The 20,250-nt window shown below is 44.4% G+C and overlaps 1 protein-coding gene and 3 non-coding genes across 7 annotated transcripts; 1 reads left to right on the top strand and 3 right to left on the bottom strand.

Annotated features, from left to right (window-relative positions):
* Positions 1–2,251: 2,251 nt before the first annotated feature.
* TRNAW-CCA (transfer RNA tryptophan (anticodon CCA)) lies at positions 2,252–2,323 on the bottom strand. Its single transcript has one exon. It is a non-coding gene; the product is annotated as a tRNA-Trp (tRNA).
* Positions 2,324–4,414: 2,091 nt separating this feature from the next.
* On the bottom strand, positions 4,415–4,486 carry TRNAC-GCA (transfer RNA cysteine (anticodon GCA)). The gene has a single exon. It is a non-coding gene; the product is annotated as a tRNA-Cys (tRNA).
* Positions 4,487–5,034: 548 nt separating this feature from the next.
* On the bottom strand, positions 5,035–7,967 carry LOC123093863 (small nuclear ribonucleoprotein Sm D2). Of its 4 annotated transcripts, none has more exons than XM_044515921.1 (5): positions 7,789–7,967; positions 7,585–7,688; positions 7,402–7,476; positions 5,496–5,600; positions 5,035–5,402 (listed from the first exon to the last, which is right to left on the bottom strand). In XM_044515921.1, exons 2-5 carry the CDS (start codon positions 7,606–7,608, stop codon positions 5,286–5,288), a joined length of 321 nt encoding a protein of 106 aa, XP_044371856.1. In that variant the 5' UTR covers positions 7,609–7,688; positions 7,789–7,967; the 3' UTR covers positions 5,035–5,285. The 4 variants fall into 4 exon arrangements, with proteins under 4 accessions (XP_044371856.1, XP_044371855.1, XP_044371853.1 ...); XM_044515920.1 differs by having other exon boundaries at positions 7,585–7,646; XM_044515918.1 differs by having other exon boundaries at positions 7,402–7,479; positions 7,585–7,646; positions 7,789–7,951.
* Positions 7,968–10,274: 2,307 nt separating this feature from the next.
* Positions 10,275–10,356, top strand: TRNAS-GCU (transfer RNA serine (anticodon GCU)). Its single transcript has one exon. It is a non-coding gene; the product is annotated as a tRNA-Ser (tRNA).
* The last annotated feature ends 9,894 nt before the right edge of the window (positions 10,357–20,250 follow it).

Genomic DNA, 20,250 nt, shown 5'->3' with positions numbered 1-20,250 from the left:
CCTTCGAAGTATCAGGGTTTCATACAGAAACTTGTCTGTTACAAAGGGATTTCAATTTTTTTTGAACTTATTTGAACCCCCTTGTTTTTCTGTGTTCAAAATGCACCATTCAAAGCCACATCATCAATTTACAGCCCTTTGTGATTTCATTTGTTATTTTTCATGTATTTACTGATTATTTTGAGCTATAAGACCATGAAATTGAAAAGCATTTGAAATGAACTCTGAAAAGATTCCAAGTTGGCATGGTATCATCATTTCACCCACATAGCATGTGCAAGAAAGTAGAGAGACTTACGGCAAAAATTGGATGCACTTCGTGTACAAAACGGACAATCTCCTTCGAAGTATCAGGGTTTCATACGGAAACTCGTCTGTTACAAAGGGATTTCAATTTTTTTGAACTTATTTGAACTCCCTTGTTTTTCTGTGTTCAAAATGCACCATTCAAAGCTGTAAGACCATGAAATTGAAAAGCATTTGAAATTAACTCTGAAACCAAAGTACATACATAGTTCTCCAGAGCATTAAAGCCAAAGTAGATGCATAGTTCTCATTGAACAACATATAGCTCTCCAGAGCATCTAATTAAACCATACACTGAAATTATGTAAAACATTTCAATGCAAAAACAAATGCGATCATAACCGCAACCAAGATAACAAATGATCCAACTACATAATGATACCAAGCCTCAGTATGAATGGCATATTTTCTAATCTTTTTAATCTTCAACCGCATTGCATCCATCTTGATCTTGTGATCATCGACGACACCCGCAACATGCAACTCTAATATCATCTTCTCCTCCTCAATTTTTCTTATTTTTTCCTTCAAGTAATTGTTCTCTTCTTCAACTAAATTTAACCCCTCGACAATAGGGTCGGTTGGAATTTCCGGTTCAACAACCTCCTAGATAAATAAAATCTATGTCACATTGGTCGGCATAATTGTCATAAACAATAAATGAACCAAATAGTTATGAAAAGATAATATATACCACATCTAAATCATAGACAGGACGAGGGCCGATGGGGGCGGATACCAAAACCATCACACTATATAATAACAAGGAATAATAAAAGTAAGAAAATTAGACAAGTATCTATCTGAAGTCAGAATTTTTTTTTCTTTCAGAAAAGAAGATAAGAACAAGAGGCTCACCACGGTGGTGCCGGCGACGAGATCGGCGCGGGCAATCGACGGCGGTGAAGACGGGGCGGGGACGGGGCGGGACGGACCACTAAATCTAGACAAATCTCGTTGAAAATGGAGCTCGGAGGTCGAGTTTCGAGAGGAGAAAGCTTAACTAGTGTGGCTCAGGCATTTCATCGAACACCTCATGTGCATAGGAGGTGAACTAGAGCACCCAAATGCCCTTCCCTCGCCGGCTTGACAAAAACAGAGCACTGTGGAGTGCTCTGCCGCGGCGGTGGGTATATGTAGGCAAGTTATTTGTCCCGGTTCGTGGCATGAACCGGAACTAAAGCCACCCCTTCTGTCCCGGTTCAAACCACGAACCGGGACCAATGGTTGTGGGCCAGCAGCGAGGACCATTGGTCCCGGTTCGTGGCTCGAACCGGGACAAATGGTTCCACACAAACCGGGACCAATGCCCACGAGGCCCCGGCCGGCCCCCTGGGCTCACAAACCGGGTCTAATACCCCCCATTGGTCCCGGTTCTTGAAGAACCGGGACTAATGGCTGGCCAGGGCCGAATGGTAGCCCTGTTTTCTACTAGTGCACCCACGTGATACCACCCACCTGTGAGTTTGTCAGTGCATTAGTTTCAGTTGCAGAATGATTACACATGATCGACATGAGCCATCATTCATGTCTTATCTTAAGCTATGTCTTGTGTGAAATCCTGCAGCGTCAGCACCAACATCCTCCTCCCTTGATGCAAGGAGTCAATCACTAGTTCCTCACCTAATCTGCAACATTTCTTTCTCTCTTTCTTTGCTCGTACAGTTTACTACTGTTAAGGTTATCATTCATGCTAGCTGCTAAATCAGATGTATGAACGAATAAATGAATGAAGCCATTACCTCATCAATGCATGGTCATTGGTCTCATCATCTGCCTATCTTAGTAGCTCCATTGATTTCAGGTGTCTCCTTCTGTTTTGTGTTGGCAAAACTGGATCCATATTTTCTCTTGTACATCCATTTGGAACTGGGACCACATGTTTGGATATAATTAAATAATTAGTAAGGTCTAAAGTGGGGCAAACTTTCAAAAGAGAAGGCAAAGGGCCCAACCGGGTTCGAACCGGTGACCTATTGATCTGGAGTCAATTGCTCTATCAATAAGCTATGGACCCTCTTCTGAAAATAATTTTGGAAATAATTCCTTAATTCAATGTGCTTTTAACATAGTACAATCGCAAATGCTCATGTACACTCACCCCTATGATGTATGCACGCACACCCTATCCTTATGAGCATCTTTGAGATACTCAGCCGACACAACATCTTGAGATTGACGAAATCACCACTGACACCTCATAGTTGACAGGAACGGCTCCTCTTACTGAACGATCATCACCGAAAAGTCTGAAATAAATCCAAAAAAATGAGGGCACCAGACGTGAGCCATGGTGGGCTAGTTCCTCTGTACGGAACCTAACCATCTGGCCTACATTCAGTTCTCCTTAATTCAGTGTTTTGATAGTGGTGAAAAGATTAGAGTGTTGTTGCGTGGTACTTGTGTTTGTATTTATTCTTGGAAAGGGTTTTTATATTAAAAAACATATATGTAAAAAAACTTTATTTATTTTAAAATATGTATAGTGTTAGTTGGTATTATTTTTAAAATTATACAAAAATAGTGCAATTGGATTCTTTTGCATATAACCAGTGGTTCATTATATACATTCTGCAATTGCAATATATTTAATTGATTGGTCATTTTCAAAATTGTGCAATTGTACTTTTTTTTTGTCTAATGGCAAAACAAATGCGAAATTTTTGGTTAAATACTAGGAGGCAGGCTTTTATTTGGCTCTATGTCTTCTTCATTTCTCTTGTACATACTAGAGGCCTAAAGATGCAAACAAAGGTAAGGGGGAAATTGGGGGTAACTTTCCTTGAAAACAAGGTGGTCGTGTTCTGTACAGTCACAGAACAAAAGTTCATTCCAACCTGATACATGGAATGAAATACATGTTTTTTAGCATCCTTATAAATAATCATATTTTAGACATAGAAACCATTATATGTTACAATTATTTGATGCATAGAGTTGACATTGCAAGTGACATAATCACATCAAAAAATTGTTCATATTTCTCATAGTAATACAATTATTATTGTTGTTAATGATGTACAACATTAAAAAGAAGAAACATATGTAATTTGATATGTTTGTTTCTCAAAGTACTTAATTAGCTACATAGAAAAACAAAAGTTCCGTGAATGCATATGTCTCGTAAATGTAATGCAACCGAAGGAATATAGGTGGGTGTGGGGGATATACTAGAATACTATGCACTTGATGGGACCAAATGCAATCATTAACTACATTGAAGCTAAATTTTCAAGAGTCCAATTTGATTCATCAACCTTCGAATAATAGTTAGATGAAAAGATTGTAGGATTCCAAAAGCTTAAACTCTCTCCGTTCCAAAATACTTGTTGTGATTTAGTTCAGCCACGACAAGTATTTTGGAACAAAGGGAGTGCTTTCTTATATTGGCAAAAATGACCTAGGTATTTGATTGTTGTGCTCGTACATACCTACGTGTTGTTGCTGCTTACTCATGTGTGGCATGAACTCGTTATGTTTGTTTCGGATCGGTCCAACGTTAGCAGGCTCGATAAAATCTCCCCCTTTTTATCAAAAACATGATTGTTTTCGTCGATCACAACTGAAAGCGTTTTTGTTTTACTTGGTGGTTTACTCTCACCCACGTGATACCACCCAACAATGAGTGAGTGCATTAGTTTCAGTTGCAGAATGATGACACACGATCGACATGAGCCATCGTTCATGTCTTATCTTAAGCTATGTCTTGTGTGAATTCCAATCCTGCAGCGTCAGCACCAACATCCTCCTCCCTTGATGGAAGGAGTCAATCAATCACTAGTTCCTCACCTAATCTGCATTGCTCTTTCTTTCTCTTTCTTTGCTGGCTGCTGAATCAAGATGTATGAACGAACGAATGAGGCCCTCATCTCATCAGTGCATGGTCATTAGTCTCATCATCTGCCTCCATTGATTTCAGGTGTCTCCTTTTGTTTTGCGTTGACAAGATTTGTTCCATGTTTTTTCCTGTATGTCCATTGGGAATTGGGCCCCTCATGTTTTGTCCCGTATATCCACTGGGAACTACATATTTGATATAATTAATAATAATATGGTCTAATAACGTGGCAAACTTTGAAAAAAGAAGGCAAAAAAAAAGGGGAACTGAAGGGCCCAACCGGGTTCGAACCGGTGACCTATTGATCTGCAGTCAATTGCTCTACCACTGAGCTATGGACCCTTGGATGAGTGGTTGCATGCATTTGGTCTATACATAGCAAACTCTATGCATTGATTTCCTTGCTTCACTGTTTAGGCCATATTTTTTATGGCCTCAATTTCTTTTCCATTTTTGAAAACATCTTAGATCTGATAATGTGAAAAAAGTTCCTCCTTAGATTATACGGCCTCATTGATTCATAGAAAAAGGTAAAACACAAAATTACTCATGTAACCTGTAAGAGAAATTTGTGCAGAAGAGTGTTTGATACCACAACAAAGGCGAACGAACTCCACGGTTTGAGTGGATGAAAATGCTTCTCCAAAATATAGTGCAAATGACTCCTGATTTAAACTGAAAAATATCCCCAAGGATGCAAATCCTGTGAATCGAAGGAGCCCTCGGTATTTGACATCGAAAAGGTACCAGGCAAATGGATTGCACTACAATATGACATGAACAACTAGTACAAAGTTGAGTCATCTATTTTGGAACGGAGGGAGTATCACAATACGACGGAATGGGCAACTACCGATTCACAAACTCAATGGAACACAAACAAAACATTCTGAAACTGAAAACTCTCTTCAGCAGACATATTGATGATCCGAACAGAGGCTACCAGTGCACGTTGTTAGATTAGATACTACAAAAGACGTGAATTCGTAACATCCAGACCACAGCACCAAACCATTAATCAGTACAGGCAATGCTTGCTTGATAACTGTCTTACACATTCCCTGATCCAGAGCATTCGGCATACAAACTAACAGCAGCATAGCGAAAAGAGACTCTTCTGGTTTACGCCGAGTCGTCAAACTCATTTCGGGTTCCTGAGGACGATGATGACCGAATCCCCGCGGAGGAACATCTTGCTTATGAACCTGTCCTTGTTCACCGGGAGAGCCTTCTTCTTGCCTTTACCAGTCTTTGGAACCTGTAACGGGCGGAATGGATGTTAGTGCACGCAGCAATACAAGACAAGACAAGGAAACGGTGCATTTAGCGGGTGGGATAATGTGCCGCATACCTCAGTCCACATCTCCCTGACATTCTCAAGAACCATGTTGCAATGACGATCAAATGCCCTCACGCGACCAAGCAACTTCTTGTTGTTCCTGCAGTTGATAAGCACCTAAGGCAGAAGAGAGGATACATCATTAGAACAACTTGTAACATGGAAAACATCACCTACAGGCTACAGTCGGTGCAAGTGCAGTCACCTAGAGATCTACTTCTCCCCATATTTGTTACCAAGTAGAAGAAAGAAACCAGTTTATTGCAATTTACATCATAAGCAAACAAAGCAAGCTAAAATCTGTGACAACAAGATGGTTGGTTACTGATACATTACACCTTGATGCATTTAACGTTGCAGTACCAAGAGGGTGTCAATGTTACAGAGGGCAATTGACCGACAAAAAGGAGCAGAGAAACTATGGTATTTACTCATTATTACACGATTCTGAATTCAACTTCTCAGTATTAAGATAGCAGCACTATTACAAGGGCAACTGATGAGAGGCTGCACAGAAACTACAGTTCATACTTAATAACTACTTATATACACGATGGTGCTTTTAACTTTGCAGTACTACACATTAACAAAGGCATCTCACCAAAAGCTGCACCAAAACTATGGTTAATTACTCATCTATGGTCAGTGCAAGTGCAGTCACTTAGATGTCTACTTTTCCCGTATTTGTTGCCAGTAGAAAAAATAATCAGTGCACTTGCAGTTTACATCATAATCACATCAGGCAAGCTAAAATCTAAATACTCATATCTGTGTTAGTGCATTTAACTTTGCAGCATTAAGAGGGGAACACTATTACCAAAGGTGGTTGGTTGAGGAAAGGCTGCATGTAAACTATAGTATTTACTCATATACTCCCTCCGTTCCTAAATATTTGTCTTTCTAGGGATTTCAACAAGTGACTACATACGGAGCAAAATGAGTGAATCTAGTCTCTAAAATATGTCTATATACATTCATATGTGGTAGTCCATTTGAAATCTCTAAAAAGACAAATATTTAGGAACAGCGGGAGTATTACATGAAGATGCATTGAACTTTGCAGTACTAAGAGAGCAGCACTATTACCAAAGGCAATTGATGGAAGTCTGCAAATAGACTAAGGTCAGTGCAAGTGCAGTCGCATAGAAATCTAGTTTTTCCATATTTGTTACGGAGTAGAAGAAAATAATCAGTTTACTTGCAATCATAGTCACATCAAGCGAGCTAAAATCTGCGACAACGAGATGGTTAATTACTCACACATTACACGTTATTGCGTTTAACTTTGCAGCACAAAGAGGACAATCCTGTCACAAAGGGCAATTGATTGACAAAAGGATGCAGAGAAACCATCGTATTTAGGGAGTGTTTGGAGCTACTCCGCTCCAGACTCAGCTCGCGGAGCTGGCGAAGCTGCAGGGATAAAATAGTGGAGCTGGAAATTAGGTGCTCTGCAGATTCTGTAATTCCACGGAGCCGGTGGAAAGCCGAACAGGCCCTTACTAGTTATTACACGATTGTGAATTCAATTTTGCAGTAGTTAAATTCTCATGTACGCAATGGTGCATTCAACTTTGCAGTGCCACACTATTACCACCAAAGGCATTTCAGGAAAGGCTGCACCAAAACAATGGTCAATTACTCACACATTTACGCGATGGTGCGCTTAGCATTGTAGCACTAAGAGGGAAACTAGTGTTCGCTTGCACGACAGGAGCACAGGCAACTAAGCCGTTTGATTTCTTTAGCAAGTGCACGCACTACGGAGAACACCAGCTCCCCAGAAGGGCAGGTGCTCGGTTAAAACAGATATGCAGACAGACAGTAAGTCAGTAAGTACTACTACTACAGAAAATCTGCCCTTGCTAAGCTGGGATCTCAACCAATAGAGGCAAGAAGTCGACCAAACCAAACCAACCTGGGTGTTGTTCTTGACGCTGAGCATGAGAATGGACAGCGGCCCCGTGCTGAACTCCTCCTCCTCCTTCTTCCCCTGCTGCAAGCAACACAAAGACGGAACCAACGACCGTGTCAGTAAGCTGCTGCGGCGTATGAGAAGGCATGTGGCTCTAATAAGTTGCGAGAGCCGCTGGATTCTTACATCGACGGGCGCTACCTCCGCCATGGACGCGACGGCTGGCTGACGGGGCGAAGGCCGGCGACCTGCGCACGGAACAGACCGAATCAGCGGCGGCAGTGAGAGATCTGTACACGGCGAGAAAACCCTAGGTTTCAGCAGTAGCGTCGTCCCTCGGGATGGAGGAGGCGGGACTGGGCTAAGGGATGGATGGGGAGGACCTCGTACCTGGAAACCCGGGGGGACGGCGGAGGGGCGGCGAGGACGGACGGACGGGAGCGGCGGTGGCGGCGAGGAGGCGGGTCCAAGTTTTGGGGAGGGGAGGCGCGGTGGCGAGGGTGCGGCCGGATAGAGAGAGGGGCTTCTTCGCTAGGGTTCTCGCGGGCCTGTGGGCTTCGTTCCGCTGTTTCTTTGTCGGCGCCTGCGCGCACCGAGCGGCCCGGAAGGCGTTCCGAAGACACGGGTAGCATGAGGTGGGCCTTGTTTTTTTTACTTGGGCTTTCTGGACAGTTTTTCCTTGGGAAAAAAAAGGCCGAAGCCGAGATCATGCCTCAAAAAAAAAACTGCGAGATCACCCCTCAAAAAGAAAAAAAAACAGCTGCAAGGTCACGGTCCAAACCCGCTCCTTAGTTATTTGTGGACTGTCCCCTCAAAAATAGAGTTATTTGTGGGCCGGCGCAATTGTCAAAACAGAGAGTGGAGGGCTTGACGACGGGGTTTTGATGATGGTTTTGCTCTGGGTAGTGGGGGGTAGAAGCGGCGGTATTGGTGTGCTCTGGCGGGATGGAGTTAATTTGCGGGTCAAGAGTTTTTCAAAATACCATACTGATGTGGTTGTGTTAGAAGTAGGAAAGGCAGAATGGATATTGACATGCTTCTATGGCTAGGCTAACAGAAGCCTTCGGCAGCAGATTTGGGATACGATGGCTCGACTACTGGGTGAATCTACACTTATGTGGCTTTGTACTTGAGATTTCAGTGAGGTACTAGAGAGAGGAGCAAATGAGGCCTGATTTGAGAGATGTGGATCAGATGGCGGGATTTAGGGAGGCAGTGGATCTATGGGGACTCGATGATCTCGAATACATTCGTGTTGATTGGACCTTTGAAAAACGAGTGAGTGGACAACAATTCTGTCGAGTCGGGCTTGACAGGCCTTTGGTGACGGCCAGCTGGAGTCCTATGTTTCCCTTTGCGTCACTATGTCACTTGCTGGCTGCAAAATAGGACCACTGCCCTATTGTGCTATGTAATGAAGTTGAAGCTTCAAACAGGAGGATAGTTGTGGACAAGCCATTTCATTTTCAAAATATGTTGGGAACCCATCATGACTTTGTACCCATGGTCGAGCGTACATGGAACAGTTGGGAGGTGGCCAGCTCAGTTGCTTTGATGAAAGCAAAGCTAGATAGGTTGGCGAGCTAGGCCCGACAAGAACTACGGTCACTCGAGGAGGTTGGGTGAGCTGTGTGCGGAACCGAACACGCAAGAGCCATCTTACAAGGGAAAGATTGAAGCAAGAATTGTGGAGGTGAACTTCGCTCCTGGATTCAGTACTCGGCAGGCGGGCGGAGGGGCCACAACTAGTCACGCGTGTTGCAAAATATACAACACTTGGTGCCTCATTTTAGGGCTGCCCAAAAAATGCAAAAAAAAATGTGGTTGGGCTGTTGTTGGATGTTTTTTTGTCTTGCCCTGAAAATAAGGCAGCTATTGGAGGAAAGGAACGCTTGGTTCTTGGGTGTATATACATGAAAAAAATAGTTACATAAAAAGTCAAAAAAATCTGAAATTTTTAATAATAAACTTGACCTTTCATTGTACTCGTAAAAAAGTTCCCACGAAAGAAAAAAAAATCGTTGACTTAAGAACGAAAAAATGAGGTTAAAAAAGTGTGAATAGTGACTTGTATATAGCAATAAATTACTATTTTTTCCATGAAGTCACGTTGTTTTTTATTCAAAAAATTATATGCTAGTGCAAAAGAAAGTCAACCTTATTGAAAAAAAAACTTATGAACATTTTTTTACTTTTATAATTATTAGTTTTCTCTATATCGGGTGTACATACACCCAGGAACCAAAGGGCATTTTCCAGCTAACGGAGTTGCTCTTATGTCCTCTTCAACACGAATTGCACTACACTAAAAAAATGTGTGTATCTCTTGAATAGAGTGTACAGATTCAAGTTCTTGTAGATATTTGACCTCCCTAATGGTTGAGCTCTTCCAGACAGTTCAAATGACAGATATATTTCAAAATATGAACCAAAGCTAATATGGACCGATGGCGCATATGGACAAGCGACTAGTAAAAAGCTGTTCGATTTTTGTTAACAATGGTTGGAATCCGTGAATGGATGCTTGGAAAGTGCACTGGTGCTCGGAATCCATGGTTTAGGATTGCCTTTACTAAGAAAATTGGGTGGCTTCAGAAACGTGTTGTGCACAAATCGTGCATGAAAGATCGTCCGCACGGCAATTTCCTTGTGCAAGTGACCTGAGAGAGACTTGGTTATTGATATGCCTTTATGGGACAGTACTGCCCAAAGCCCAAAGGTAGCAGGTTGTTAGGAGAGTAAGGAGTACATTTGGTTCCAGATGTTGACAACTTGTATGCTTACATTTGGTTTTCTCCAACCAATTTGTCTCTCTCATGTGCTTTGCGTAGTCGCATATGTTTGAGAGAGTTCCGTTCGAAGGATGGTCACCAAGCGACGCTTTGGCCGAGTGGTTAAGGCGTGTGCCTGCTAAGTACATGGGGTTTCCCCGCGAGAGTTCGAATCTCTCAGGCGTCGTTTCTTTTTTTTAGTTTCCCCTTCTTTTTTCTGGATGGGCCACAATTAACAACCTGGCTTTGGTCGGCCTTGGGCCTACCGAACGACAGTCTTGGCCCATCAGTAGCAACATTTTGTCGTCCCCCCTCTCTAAAAACAAAACAAATCAGCGACATTTCTTTCTCATCCCCCCCCCCCCCCCCCCTCTCTCTCTCCGTGTGTATTTTTATTGGATTTTTTCTCTTTGTTGTGGGATCAACACTTTGTTGTTGCTTTCGGCGTAGTGTTTGGTTTATAGTATTGCGTACGTGCATGACCATAATCCAGTGGCAGCCAGCGGTATCATTGTACGCGACGCATCGTGCACGGGTCAGCCGCACGCCTCATGCGCGATCTGCCTGTCTATTAATCTGTGACTTGACGGTGCCACATATGGCAACCCAGCCAAGCAAAGCCTCGCCCGCCGCTAGACACCTACAACTTGACACAAATATATACGTACATTATCATGGCAACTTGGATGACGATGCCTGAGCTAATCGCATACGCTGGAGTACGTACACGTACGTTTTTATACTGACTGGCTGAACTGAACTCATCAAGCCGTGCAACCAATTCGCTGCACTCTCGACCGATCTTTTCTGCTGGATGGATCGTAGTGGATCGGATGGTGTCAAGCGGTGGATCGAGCTGGGTGCATGCATGCACGCACGTTGAGCCGGGCACGTGGATCATACATACCGAATCCGCACCAACTCCGTCCGGATATACATTTCATTGATCGGTTGACGGGCGTACGCTTCTGTTGGCTGACGGGGACACTCCAACAGCAGCTGGGCAGCAAGCACAAGAGGAAATTAAGCCTGCAAACGCATGTGGACGGACGGACGGGGCATGCCTCGCTCAACAACTTGCTTGTCTGCGCGCGCGCCACCTCAGCCATGCATTATAGACCTCGCCCGCCCGCTAACGACGACTTATTATCAGCTGATCCTCCTGATCATCATACAATCATCATCTCACAAATTATTAATCATCTTCAAAAGACCATGCGCCAAAAGGAAGGGACGCACCTAACCTAACTGATCAATCAAAACCATATAAGCAGCTAGCTTAATTATATGTTGCACGTACACGGTCCTGCCTCCTGTATGGGTTGAAAAGCGACCGAGGCAGGCCCGGAATTTCATTCATCGTACAGGAAAGAAACAAAGAGGCTAGTAGGCTTTTGCAAAGCGCAAAAGGCTCCCAACCGAACCGGTCGGTCGACCGTAAAGAAAGTAGTATTATACATTAGCAAAGCGTCTTTGTAGACACCGGTATTTCTGCAGCATGCGTACGTACTTTATGTAAGTATATATATATACGGATAAAGTAAGCAGTGGTCCGCCCGTGCCAGTACACATTGTCTTTCCATGCAAAAAAAAAACAGTACACATTGTCTTTTCCTTCCCCCAACAACAGAAAACGAGTACGTAGGTACACGTGCGCTTGGCTGCATGCGTGCTTCGTACGTACACGTGCATGCACCTGCGGTTTGATTTGATCCGACACCACAGCCCTTCTTTGCTGTTGAAACTGAACCAGGAGCCTGAAAAGGAAGAGAGTTCTTATTCTTACTACTACTCCTACTGCTGTTGTACGCTAATAAGCGGGCAGCTGCGACGCACCGAGGAGATCGAGGAGAATCACGCGACAGCGAGAAAAGGTTGCCACACTTGCGGTTTTGTTAATTTGTACTTTTTTTTTGAGGGATTTGTTAATTTGTACTTTTTTTTGAGGGATTTGTTAATTTGTACTTAACCAACCACTTAATTAGGGGATTAACAAGCGCCGGCAGGCGGTGGTGGTGCACTGGTGTGGTGTGGACGGTAGAGCCAGACAGACAGCACAAACGACAACCTAAACCGCACGTCCAAACATGCAGAACAGACGGGACAAAGCAAAAAAAAAAACATCACGGAGCCGGCCAGGTGATTCCTTTGATTCTCTCTCTCTTTCTCTCTCTCCAGCAAATCCCAGAGCACATGCTCCTCTTTTTTTTTTTTTTTTACTTATTATCTCTCTTTCGAGCTTGTAAGTACAAACGGCAGAGTTCCATTTGTCCCTCCAGGACTACTACTATTTGCCTGTCGGTTGTTCATTTGGGAACGCGTGCATTTAGTTAACATCACGCCATCTATCGATCTATATATACTACTCCTACTTGAATTCTTGAAATGAAAGACAAAAAAAGTTAATTAACCTACGCCACGCATGCAGACTCGCTCACCAACCCCCAGATCTATATAGACGGAGTCACACCACACGACCAATGGCTCAAAACGTCAAGTCCAGTTCCTAAGCCTAAACATCAGGGGCATTGCATCATTTCTTTTGTAGTTGAGGTGCATTGCATTTTGCTTTTTGTTAATTGAGGTGTATTGTAATTGCTGCATGTAAAACACCTTAATAATATACCCGCAAAACAATATCTACACCCAGGCGCCTCAAATGCCCGGGCAGGCCGCCGGGACATTGGCCGATTAAAAAAACCAACCCATTTGGGCCCCTCAAACTGGCCTGAAACGTCCGAGTTGACCGGTACCTCTTATACCCAACTCAAATTTAGGACAGATATGAGGAGGCCTGAGCGCGTCTGCCGCGTCGGATGGACGACCGGGTCCCGTAGGAAAACACTCCGAAACCCGGCGGTCCTAAGCTCGTATCCTCCATCGGACCGATGGCGCCGCGTGTCACCACTTTGGCGGGCCGCGTAATGCCCTAGCTCGGCTATTTAAGCCGACCGCCGGACACCAAAACCCTACCCGTCCACATTTCATCCCCTCCCATTCGCCGCCGCCGCTTTCCACCCATCGGCCGCTCGCCGTCTGCCACCAATAGTAACCATGCCACTGCGTCGTCGGGTAAGGAGCTACCCATATCTCACGCCGGAGCGCTGACTTCAGCTCCTTCAGCAGATCCTGGCAAGGCGTGATCCCCGGATCGCCGGGGCTACCTTCGGAGTTCGGACGCGGTGGGATCCGGAGGAGGAGGAGGAGGAGGATGGCGGGGAGGATGCAGAGCAAGAGGAGGACGAGAAGGACATGGGGGACGCAACTGTAGGCGGAGCAGTCAATCCTCGATTCCTTCCAGGTGGAGACGAAGTCCAACCGCTGTCACCTGCAAGAGGCGGAGGCGGAGCACACTGCGCCCATTGAAGAGAAGCTCACGTAAATGGATGAGGAGGAGCCGGAGCCCTCCTACGCACCCATCTACCCGGCACTCGGCATGGAAGTAGTGGACATCTCCGACGACGAAGCGTAGTGGCTAGCATGATGTGTGTAGCACGTATGGTTTTTTTTTTGCATGTTTTTTATGGATTTAGGGATGAAATATGAGGTAGTCAGATGCATAGCACAAAGTATGAGGTCTGACCAGTCGGTGCCCGCGGACGCGCCCGGTCGCGTCCGCGAGCGTTTGAGGGGCCGAATTTGGTGTCTGCAGCTGTAGATGCTCTTAAACGCTCGGGCAGGTCGCCCAATCACTAACCGGTTAAAAAACTTGACCCATCTGGGTGCCTCAAACCGGCCTCAAACGTCCGAGCTATCCAGCGCCCCTCATATCTAGCCCAAATGTAGGGCGGATACGGGGCTGCCCGGGAGCATCCGCCGCGTCAGCCCGACCAACCCCGACCCCACTTCATCCCACAAAATCCCCAATCCGAAACCCTGGCTCAGTCCACTCTCCTTTCTCACTCTGTCTCTTCTTCTTCCCTCCTCCAATTTCTCCGATTCCGATCCACTCCGATGACTCCAGCGAGCATGTCGAGCGCCGACAACCGCTCCAACTCTAACCTCGATGTCGATGAGGAGCTGGCTCCGCATTGCCCTCGAGAGGTCGAAGGTGGACACGGGGGCAGTTCCGGACCTGCCCCCTCGTCGCTCCCCCGTCGAAGTAGCGCGGGCGCCGGAGCTGGCTCCTCAGTCCACGCCGCCCCTCCGTCATCCTCTTCCCCATCCGGTCGCTGCTCCGCAAGGGCAGTTGTGGGTGTTAGTACCCACTCCACCGCCCCGAACGCGCATGCTGGAGTTGTAGGCGCGCTGCATGCCGTGAGAGGTAGCTGGCAAGGGAGAGGGACGCGACGGCTCCTCGCTTGGGTCTACCGTCGGCCACTTACGACGGCGGAGATGGACGCTCGCTAGTTCCGCCGGAAGAACGCCAAGGCGACCCGGCTTGCCATTGAGAAGTCAGAGTGCCAAGCAACACGGGTGGCGAAGCTGAAGCCGGAGCAGGATAGGGAAGTCCGGCGGCTGAAAGGGCTAATCGTCCTCTTCGACTCCTCGTCCGACAACGGCGACGACCATGCCTCCTTCAACGACAACTAGGATGATCCACCACCAGCCGTGGACGCCTACAGCTACACCGTCGACCAGAAGGGCAAAGGGCCGACAAGGAAGTAGTGAAAGATCCAATGTCTCCACCTTTAATTTCAAGCTTTTAGTAATGTAGTTTAAACTTGTTTGTCGTTTATGTGGATGATGTGAACTTTGATGATCTTTTGGAGCTCCATTGATGATCAGAATGTGCATTTCTATGTCCGTTTGATGATCTACGTAGTTTTATCTATGTTGCATGCTTTAGTATTGACATATGGTATCGAATATGAGACACACAGATGCGAACGACGTGATTTGTAGACTGTAGGTGAGTGCCCGCGGACGCGCGTGTCTGCATCCGTGTACTGACTGGTCAGTGCCCACGGACGTGCCCGCACACACCCGCGTGTGTTTGAGGAGCCGGATTTGGCATTTTTACAAGGCCCACTTTACGATCAAAGGTTTTTTATCGGAATTTTAGAGGATTAGAATCCTTACGTTTTTTATCGGAATTTTAAAGGCCCACAGCCAAGTACATGCGTTACATAGCCCTCAAAGCCGGGCACCTATGATATGCAAAGAAAGGAAACTAAGCGTAATCTCCCAGGGGCACAGCGGGGAGCAGGGCATTCTTAACAGCCAGCATCTTCATGTCTTCAGCAGCAAGCATCAGGTGAACCTCTTTGATCTGCTCCAGGATTCCCCACTTCATCTTTTTGAAAGGTTGCGTCGGGGTGCCAGGCCAATCCAGCGGCGAGGCAGGGCTGGAGTTTGCTTGAGCTGGTTTCTTCTCTGGAGCCGCGCTTGGCCTTGAACTGTCAGGGCTCCTGAAGCTGCTCCTGTGGATCCCAAAAGCTAGCTTGGGGAGGAAATGTATTGGCGAGACACCTCCAGTGTCCACCAGCCCCATTTTCACCCCATAGTCAGCTGCAAGGGGGCTTTGAGGATGCAGGATATCCAGTACAGCATCCTCTGCATTTTCTCCTACAAATCCTTCCAGTATAGGACCATCCATCTTTTTGAGTGTCCTCCAGACCAGCCACCAGATCTGTTTAATATCAGACCATATAGCATTATCAAAAACATGTTTATTCCTAACTTTCCATAGGCACCACAGTACACAAGCACAAAAGGCATTTAGCACTTCATGATTTTTGACTGCAGGCCAAAATTTGGCAATGGAGAAATAGCTAGACCCTAAATCAACAGAAAAAAGGAGGAGACCTCAGTCCAGATGCATTTTGCTACTACACAATCAAAAAACAAATGATCTATTGTTTCCTGATCAGAGCAGAATAGGCATCCAGGGGTTTTGTCAATCCCCCTCTTAAGCAAATTGTTTTTAGTCATCAGTTTGTTATGAGCCAGAAGCCAGAGAAAAACTTGAACTCTGGGTGGCACAATAATAGACCAAACTGAAGGTATAAAGACAGGTTTCACTCCTCTAAAGTTAATGATGGTGTATAAAGAACTGGAAGAGTAAACCCCCTTGGATTCATATTGCCAGATCATGGCATCTTCATCTCCAGTGAGGATAGTCTCTTTTATGATTTGTTCGAGGCAGTACCATTCTTCCCTCATAGCAGGGGAAAACACCCTTCTAAATGTAAGTTTGATAATGTCCCCATCCCAAACATCAGAAACAGTAACACACTGTTGATGACAGATAGTATAAAGTGGCCAGAACTGGACAGAGAGGGAGGAAGTGCCAAACCATATATCCTCCCAGAATCTGGTTTTTCTCCCATTCCCTACTACCCATCTATAACCAAATTTAAGAGCTTTAGCAGCCCACATAACTCCTTGCCAAAACTTGGATGAAGCTCGTGGTCTACAGGCAAATATATTAGGAGAGTTCCTAAGATATTTGTTGTCTACAATCTTTTCCAGATCTTGCCCTCACCCTGGGCATATCTTTTTGATCCAGCTGCCTAACAAACATAAATTGAGGTCTTTAATATTAGGGACCCCAAGTCCACCATGCTCTTTTTTCATACAGACCAAATGCCAATTGGCTAGATGGAGCTTTCTGTTCCCCTCAAAGTCACTCCACAAACAATGAGCAAGCTGACTATTAATTAAGTCAAGAGCCCATTTGGGAAACTTAAAGAAGGACCGTAGGTAGATAGGAATACTAGCCAAATAGGCCTTGATCAGAGTTAGTCTAGCTGAATAGGAAAGCAGTTTTCCTCTCCAACTAGCCATCTTTTTCAGAATTTTATCAATGAGGGGTTGAATATCTTCCCTTCCCAGCTTATCATAATGTAGAGGAATTCCTAGGTATTTTATTGGAAACATACCTACAGTACATCCAAAGATATTAACAAAAGGGGATAAGCTGTCTCCCTCAACACCCAATGGAATGAGTTCACTCTTTGCATAGTTTATTCTCATCCCTGAAACTTTTTCAAAGCAAGTCAGGATCATTTTCAAGTTGGTTGCTTTACACTCATCCTCATCCATGAAGAGGATGGTATCATCTGCATACTGCAAACAGATCACCCCTCCAGGGATGAGATCAGAGCAGAGCCCTTTAATTAGATCATGAGATGTAGCTTTGATGAGCATCCTAGTCAAAACATCTACTACAATATTAAAAAGAAGGGGGGATATAGGTTCCCCTTGTCTCAACCCTTTGTTGGTAATGAAGAAGTCACTCTCCACCCCATTCACCTTGACCCCTACAGAGCCATTGTGTGTGATTTGTTGAATCCATTTAATCCATACAGGACCAAAGTTTCTCTTATGGAGGATCTCCAGCAAGAAATCTAGGTTGACCTTATCAAAGGCCTCCTCATAGTCTAGTTTAAGCACTTTGTCAGAATGAAAAGTGGAGTGCAACACTTCATGTGCAGTCACTACACTTTCTAGGATATATCTCCCTTTAATGAAAGCAGACTGGTTACTAGAGGTGAGGAAGCTCATAATAACAGCAAGCCTATTGGTCAGAACTTTTGTAAGGACTTTAAAAATACAATTCAGTAAGCTAATAGGCCTCAATTTCCTCATGTTGGTAGCATCCTCCTCCTTAGGAATGAGGGAAATCATGGCAAAATTTAATCTATAAATATCTAGGTTGCCAGCATGGAAGTCATCAAACAGAGCCATAACATCATGTTTGATTATCTCCCAAAATTCTTGTAAAACGAGGAAAGAGAGGCCATCTAGACCAGGTGCTCCTTCAGAGTATGAGCCAAATATGGCCTCCTTAACTTCTTTTTCAGTGAATGGGTCTTGAAGTGACTTATTCATGTCTTCAGAAAATTTTTCCTTAGAGGAGAAAAAAATCCTGATTCAAGCTAAATCCACCTCTATCTTCTTTTTTAAAAAGATCTTTGTAAAAATCAGAGGCTATTTTTAACATTTCCTTGGTGTCAGAGGTAGGGCCATTGGGACCATCAAGGGAATTAATGAGATATTTCCTTCTCCTCTGATTAGCTACTGCATTAAAGTACTTGGTGTTTCTATCACCTTCTAGAATGTCTCTATCCCTAGACCTTTGTCTGGCTTTGGTATCTTCTTTAATCCAAATAAACTGGAGTTCTAGTAAGATATTATTCATCCTAGCATTCTCCACATCAGAAAGACAGTTGTTTCAGATTTGATATCAAGCTCATCATATTCTTCTGTGAGGGCAGCTTTTTTCTTCCTAATTGCTGCTTCTACATTCTTACTCCAACCCTTGGAAAATTTCCTAAATCTTTCTCTTGCCAAATATCTATTGGCTTAGCCTTATTAACTGGGGCAGTCCAGTTCTTAATGACCAGCTCATTGAATTCACTATGTAACAACCATCATTTTTCAAACTTGTAACTAGAGGGCCTAGGCCTGCTTCCTAGTCCAGAATCCCATAGAAGGGGGTGTGGTCACTCCCAGTTCTAGGGAGAGCTTGAGAAGTACATAAAGGAAAAATAGCCTCCAGCTCAGTGATGCAGAAGATCCTGTCTATTGTAGTCATAATGTTATTCTCCTGGTTGTTAGCCCAGGTGAATTTCCTACCTAACATCCTAATTTCCAGCAGGCTCCATATCTCCACCCAGGCATTAAATTTACCTGCCCAATGGTGATTGATATTTCCATTACTCTTATCCTGCTGGTATCTAACTAAATTAAAATCCCCTCCTATTAGAGTGGGCATTTGCTCATCTACAAAAAGGCTATGAAGATCAGAGATGACATCATCTTTGCCTTCCTCATATGGGGAACCATATACAGCTATAACTCTAAAGCATATCCCACTAGATTTGACTTTAAGTTTGCAGGTGACAGAAAAATTCAAGGAGATCCAATGGAGGACCTCAAATATATCTGCATCAGCACCCACTAGAACCCCTCCAGAAGTGCCCACAGCACGGAGGTGATGCCAGAGAAAGTTTTTATTACCACTAATGGATTTGAGGAAAGCAGGGGATAGCTCCTCTTTTTTGGTCTCTTGAAATGCAACAATACTAGCATTTGTTTTGGCTAGGGTATCAATAATACAAGTCATTTTACCTGGGGTAGTAATCTCCCTAATATTCCAGAACAAACAATTCATCTAAGAGGTTTTTTCTTGGGGTGCTTGCCTCGCCCATATTTGGAAATTTTAGTCCAGATGGCACTCTGATCATCTACAACATTGGAGATCCCTTTTAACCCTTCAGGTGTAGTAGGGGATCCCATGTCAGATCCTGGTTTATCTAGCCTAGTAGACTTATCCAGGGACTGTTTTCCAACCACATGTTCACCCTCTAATGAACTATGACCGGGGTTATTAATTGTGTCTCTATCATTATCTAAATTTTTTCCCAGGGGAGATGGCCCTGCAGGCCTTCTAGGGATCATATTTCTAGAGACTACATAAGCATAAGTATCTATATGTTCATCAATTTCTACTCCAACCATCTTAGCTATAGAAATAAATGCAGGATCTTGAAAGTTTTCAAAGGAATTTTTCTTAATTGTACCTTTGTGTGTAGATTTAGGCTCTTCCAGGTTTTGAACTTTTTTTGATCCCACAGCAATTTCCATGATGGTTCTTCCACCTATATCAATCTTGTTGCTCTTCCTTCGTGCCTGGATTGGGCCCCATTTGTGTTGCACTAGTGGGACTTTAACATCATTGGGTGAGAGATTTGGACTGAATACTATCTCTTCTTGATTCTCACTAGTTTTTTCAACTCCAATCTGATCCTCAAGCATGCTGATATTATCTTCATCTTCCTCATCCCCAATTTCCATTTCTTGCAGCATTTTGAAACTTTCCTCCATGGAAATGGGGTCTTGGAGTTGCTGAAGGTATGCCAACACATTCTGCTTGCCCTGACGAGATGTCCCAGGTGTGGAGCCACTTCCTCCAGATTGAGAGGATGTTGCATTAACAGTGTGATGAGAGCCTCCAGCTCCATTGTCACAGCTGGTATTTTGCTGCACTTCTTTCTCTTTGCTTTTGTCAATATCCTCATCCAGAAGATCATCTTGGTCCAGTTCTTCTACTGGTGGCTCCACAACTATCTTAATCTTGTATAGCTTATCTCCTATCCCAAAAATCCTTGTCTTCTATGGTTCCGACCATATG

This window comes from Triticum aestivum, chromosome 4B, assembly GCF_018294505.1.
Source record: "Triticum aestivum cultivar Chinese Spring chromosome 4B, IWGSC CS RefSeq v2.1, whole genome shotgun sequence".
In the NCBI taxonomy this organism is placed as follows: Eukaryota; Viridiplantae; Streptophyta; class Magnoliopsida; order Poales; family Poaceae; genus Triticum; species Triticum aestivum.
This window is presented reverse-complemented; position numbering and strand designations above follow the sequence as displayed.